At 42.9% G+C, this 6,000-nt stretch overlaps 1 protein-coding gene across 1 annotated transcript in view; it reads left to right on the top strand.

The window, feature by feature from the left end:
- GABRA3 (gamma-aminobutyric acid type A receptor subunit alpha3) overlaps positions 1–2,578 on the top strand; it is a gene marked incomplete at both ends in the record, with an annotated part of 136,867 nt that extends 134,289 nt beyond the window's left edge. The window contains one exon of the mRNA XM_081222527.1: positions 2,243–2,578. Within this exon, the coding sequence (XP_081078653.1) occupies positions 2,243–2,578 (336 nt within the window). The remainder of the gene's footprint in view (positions 1–2,242) is intronic.
- Between the last annotated feature and the right edge of the window lie 3,422 nt (positions 2,579–6,000).

The following is a 6,000-nucleotide window of genomic DNA, read 5'->3' on the forward strand; positions in this document are numbered from 1 at the left end:
TTCTTTCCTTTTTTTCCTTTTTTTCTTGTGTACCCATGATAAAAAAGAGATTACTAAGCAAATTAATAAGTAAGCAGGCAAAGAAGTGAAGTGCTCCTTTATTTAGTAACAGAGGCATTTAGCAGCAGGACTGTATTCACAATGAATTTGCTAATTATAAATGAGTCCCATGTAGTATTTAAAGCATTTACACAGTTCTTAGAAGCCTTAGAGTTCTGTCCCCCTCCACTTGTAGCAATGTGACTACAATCCTCAAGGAGAAAGAACAGTATTACTTTTTAAGTGTCCATTAGTCAGACTGCTCATTTACTTAAACCAGCACCCCCTTTTTTGTCCCCCTTCCCCTCCCTGATGAAAACCGTGAAGCCAGCACAGGCAGGCCTTTACCATGCCACTGTCATCCAACTACAGGAAACTACTTCTCATCCCTCAAATAAGCAGTGCCCTTGGCCTGTGCACTGGCCTTTGCTACATCTTCATCTGGTGAGCTCCTGCTCGTCTTTTGCGACCCAGCTCACCATCCTCATTGCCTTCTCTGAGCCACCTTTTCCAGCACCTGTAGGTACTTCGCCCCTCTCTCTACTGAATTCCCATCACACTTTGTTCATATCTCTTAGAACTCTTATCACATTATATGGCAATGATGTGTTCACAAGGCTCTCTCCCTTGCTGGACTGTAAACTCCTAGAAAACAGGGACTGAAACTGACTGAACTTTTAACCTTCCTACGTATCCCTAAACACCTAGCATATTTCTTGGCCCAGTAAGTATTCAGTAAATATTGGGCAAAAGTTATTATTAGGAGCAGGAAGATAAATGGCAATGTGGTCTAAAGAAAAAAAAAAAACGATCAAAATGGTGGGAACGCTGAAGTAAAGAAGTAAAGAAATAGAAATAGATTAGGAGAAAGGGGGTCAGTAAGAGAGGGTGGGAGTAGAGAAATCTAGGAAGGAAACAAGTAGGAAGTAAAGAAGTAAAACAGATGATGGGAAGCAAAGTAACATTAAGGGAACAATGTGTGGTGTGTGAAATCAGGGCAACATAATTAGTTGTCACTTTTTGTCAAATACTCCTGGGTATTTTCGAAGCTCATCTAGCTCCACTTTTCCCTAGAAACAAATAGAGATGGAAAGAAGAAAAGGCCAGAGTGGGAAGTGAGGCAACAAATACTATGAGCTCAGCACTCAGACTATGACCTCGGCCACTGTCTTTGGCCTCCCCTGTTCCTCAGCCTCTCAGCCTCTCTCTTCTGATCCAGGCCTGAGCTTTGTCTTCTTTTCTCTTTTCTACATGGAAGGTCCATGTATACACAAGTCATATATATGAGAACAAATGGGCACATGTGTCTATGTTTGTTTACCACTGAGTTATTTTTTATAATCTGGAAAAAGAAAACAAAGTGTAGTGTCATAGCAAGCCCCCAGCATCCCTGCCTTTGTTGTGTCAGAGGGAAGCATTTGCATAACTCCCTGGGGAGGCTGTGGCTCCTGCCTGCAGCCTTGCAAGAGTGGACATTTACAGTGCATGAAGGGTGAGATACTGTTATAATGATGCATGTAAACATGCCATAGTATTTATGTGTCTTTATGACAAAATGACTTTCAGACTCACCAAGCTCTCTTCCTCACAGGAGATGTGCCACTTGATGGTTGAAGCCTTTTGGAGTTATGTCTCGGGTAACCAAAAAGTGTCTCATACTTATAGAAAGCAGTACAGTGCAGCCCTGGATAAAAGTTGAGAGCCCAGGTGGCTAGTGTGGACTCTGCCACTCAGTCTGAGGCTGAGTTTTCTTATCTGTCAAATGGGAGTAATCTCACACACTTACCTCACATGATTACTGTGAGGATCAAAGAACATTATTGTACAGGTCCCTACATGTGACCAAGATTTCACAGTTTTCCAGTTATTTCTACCACCAATTTTTAATCTGACCCTCTCAACAACCCCGACAAATATTTTGATCTTCATTTTACAGAAGAAGAAACTAAAGCTCTAAGAGAAGTGACTTGGCCAAAGCCACATAGCTAGTAAACCAGGATGTTGCAAATTTTCTGTTTTCAAACTCATCTTCAATTATCCCCAGACACAAACCTGGCTACTCAGTGCTATTGGCTTCATAGCCCCTCTTTCCTAACTTCCCTCATGGCTCCTCCTCCCCACGGCCTCTGAAGGTGTCCTGTATAATGGATTAATTAGCTTTTGCTTTGTTCCCCCCTTCTCCCCTACTTTTTCTGGCCCCTAGAAGAAAACACCAGCAGTCCCGACAAAGAAAACCAGCACCACCTTCAACATCGTGGGGACCACCTATCCCATCAACCTGGCCAAGGACACTGAGTTCTCCACCATCTCCAAGGGCGCTGCTCCTAGTGCCTCCTCAACCCCGACAATCATTGCTTCACCCAAGACCACCTACGTGCAGGATATCCCAACTGAGACCAAGACCTACAACAGTGTCAGCAAGGTTGACAAAATTTCCCGCATCATTTTTCCTGTGCTCTTTGCCATTTTCAATCTGGTCTATTGGGCCACATATGTCAACCGGGAGTCAGCTATCAAGGGCATGATCCGCAAACAGTAGATATTGGCGGTGCCGCAACCAGAGCACTGTTACCCTAGGAAGTGTCCATGCACCCAAACCCCAGGGCTCCTCTTCATATGTTTCAGGATTCTTCTTTTTTAACCTTCTTACCAAGCCATGACTCTCAATTAATATTTATGAATCTCAATGAAGAAACAATAACAACAGAAAAAATTACTTGTCCCCATTGCTGAGTATATCCTCATTGGAGCCAAACACTGCCATTTGTCCCGTTGCTCATCTTAATCTGCCAGTCTCCCTCAGCTGGGGGCACAGCATGTATTTTATTCCACTCTGCCCACTAAAGAAAGAACAGGAGACTCTATGGCCTGTAGTGAGAGCCTTGGCTATTTGAAAGTTCCAGACTAAGGATGATTGTTGACTGGTCCAGATCAGATGATTCTGACTCACTAGGGAGCCAGGCTGGGTCCCATGTGGTCCTGCCTGCCACCTCCCCTGCCCACAGCAGGGTCCACTAGGCATAAGTACTGATAACAAAGGCAGGAGCCAGTGCTAATCTCTGAACATGGCCCACAACCCCTTTTTTGGCTTGGAGGTTAGTGTGGACAGTTGAGGCTTACCACTGTCTACCATGTATGGCCAAAGCAGATAGAACCAACTGGGCCAGCCTGGCACCAAGATGGCTGATGACCTGCCATGTCTAGCCCCTCAGGAAAATAGTACCCTCTTTGGTATACCTCTCCTCCAGAAAGCCCTTTTCTCTCAAGCCCTTTGAACCTGTTGCAGCCAGCTGGACACTGCTTAGCTTGGACTCATTACTGCCTGCAAACTTTTTAGGAAAAGGATCAAGTAATTTTTTAAATGTGTACTAAAAAGGGACATATAGAACAAATTCTAGATCAAATGCCTAAATTTTTAAAAATATTAGAGAGACAGGAAAGTCACCTCCCTGCCAAGGCAGCTAGTCAAATACTGGATGGAGTAAGCAATTTGGGCTGGATGGTAGTTGAGGCTTGAAATCTGGCTCAAAAAAGAGGGCTACTGGCAGGTGAAAGTCAAATTCTTCCTTCCATACCCTTCACACTCCAAACCATAAGTCAAGCCCAAGAACTTTGCTCCTACTGTGTCAGGGACCTCTGGTCCTCTGTTGATGCCAATTTTAAGAGGGATGAATTGGAGTTTAGTTGACTTTTGAGTCAACTAAATTATTAACCTTATTATCAGTTTGATAATATATTATTTAGGGGATTCGATCTCATTTGTTCTTAATATGAGTAAAAGGGACAGTCATAATTGTAAACTATTTATAAGGTAGATAAACTCAGTTTCATGTGTTTGAATGACTTGCCTAGGCTCCTTACAAGTGTCTGTAATAGAGAACTATCACGTGCCCCTTTCCAAATGCCAAAATGAAGACAGGACTGAGAATCCAGGTCCACCTTGATCTCAGAATCAGCACAATCTCAACAGGCATGCTGCGTCCTGAATGCAGTTTGGTTGGACACCAAAAAGATTTTTAGAAAGTCACAGTGTGTCACCCAAGGAGACCACTTCTAATAGTCATGGCTCAAGGAAATGAGATTAAGATGGCAGCCCCAGCCACTAGTTCAAAGTATCCTAGAACCCCTAAGTAACGCCACAGAGAGCACCAAAAGGAGATTCTCCCTGCCTACTCCCTGATCAATGCTCCTAAGGGGTCTATCATTAGCTTCTGGTTGCCTTTTCACCCATCCTTCCCCCATCCCCTGCTTCCTTGCCATTGCTGGGATAATGCATGCCAGTCCCATTATTCCTAAGACTGTGTCTGTATGTAAATTCATGACTAGAAGAGTGTAGTGTTGTGGATATGTGGGGATGGGGGGTGGGATGGGGGGTGGGGTGTGTGGGACTGTTAATGATTGTCCTGTTAATGATCATCTTAAGGAATTTAGAATGGAAGCCTGACCTTTGCCTCTCTGTAGAAACTGTGTTTCCAAATGCTTTGGTGCAATGTTTAACGGCTGTTTATTAAACTCTTTCTGAATTGTACTCACTTGGGCTAGAGAACTTTTTTTGGTCACTCTTTGCCTAACACAGGCAGTACTATGTTTTTGGCTTTCACTCCTATTCTCATGCCATCCTTACTTCTTAACACCATTGGAATATGCTGGAAAAAAGGTATCCCAAGAGCAAGAGACCTATTACAGTAATCCAAAATGGAACCCATGTAAAAACAGCTTTGATTGACTCAGGGGTCTCATTACCCAATATGACAGAGAAGGACACACTTGTATTGCTTCCTCCACCAAATTCACCCACTTCCAGGAAATAAAGTTATTTTCTTTGCAATTCGAAAGGCTTTTGTTCTTTTCCATTGATTATTATTTCCCTTAGGCAATAGTTCCCTTAGGTAATAGTTACTAGGCAGAGGGAGAGTGTCTAGTTGGTTAGTCCATTTGTTGGAAATGGATGATGACCCTTATTTGTTACAGAGTTTAAGAAAAATCTGGGAAGTAATCTTATGAGATGTGCTTGAGGAAATCACTGGGCTTCTAAGGGATGGGGAAGATCTCCTTGGGAGAGCATTTTGAATTATATAAAAGGTTTTCTTGTCTGAAATAAGATCAGGGACTTGAAGAATTTGACCCTCTGTGCATATTCCAGCCACGTGGTCATCTGATGGATGCCCTGATGCTGCAGCAATTTCATAATCCCTGACCAATTCAATCATACCACCAAAACAACCATGAGAGGCAGCCTCCATAGCAAAATTGCCCGATACTCATATTTAAGTGTTGTTTCCTTGAGAAACTTCTAAAACCACTTTGCCTCTGAAAACTATTCCCCTAGTTTTAGGGGAAAGCTGAAGCTGTTCCCATCAGTACTTCTGTTGCTGAGCTCCCCTAGAGTTTGAAACCTTACCCCAAACTGGGACCAATCTTGCGGACTTAATTATTTTATGGTATTTAGAGATTCAGAGACATATCCCTAGCAGTTCTAGAGGCTGCTGGAAGAATGTCTAACACACTGTAGGCACTCAATTAATATTTGTGAATAAATGAATGCTAACCTAGATCAGAGCTACATTGTGGGGGGAGGGTTTCGTCAGGGTAGTATTGGAAAGGAGACTAGCTAAACCGTGCTCAATGGAGACTAATGGAAGCAAATACATGCAATATGCAACATTCTAAAGCAGCTCTAAGAACATCCAAGTGCTAATAAATGTGCTCTGTTTTAAGTCATTTAAAATAGCTTTTTTCCTACTTAATAATTGTTTGCTCCTATGAACTTTTAAATCTGAGGTGTTCATGTAATGAGCTATTAGTTCCTCATGCTAAAGTATAAAGTACTTCAAGCAGGAGAGCCAGGCATGACTGAGCACTAGGATGCATCTGTGTTATGACACTCTTCAGAGGGCTTCTCAGACTGAGCTTGGGAAGGAGGACCTCTGGAACTCTGACTCCTTCCAAGAGGTCTAGCAG

The sequence above is a fragment of the Mesoplodon bidens genome (genome assembly GCF_964165515.1).
Source record: "Mesoplodon bidens genome assembly, chromosome: X".
Lineage (NCBI taxonomy): Eukaryota > Metazoa > Chordata > Mammalia > Artiodactyla > Ziphiidae > Mesoplodon > Mesoplodon bidens.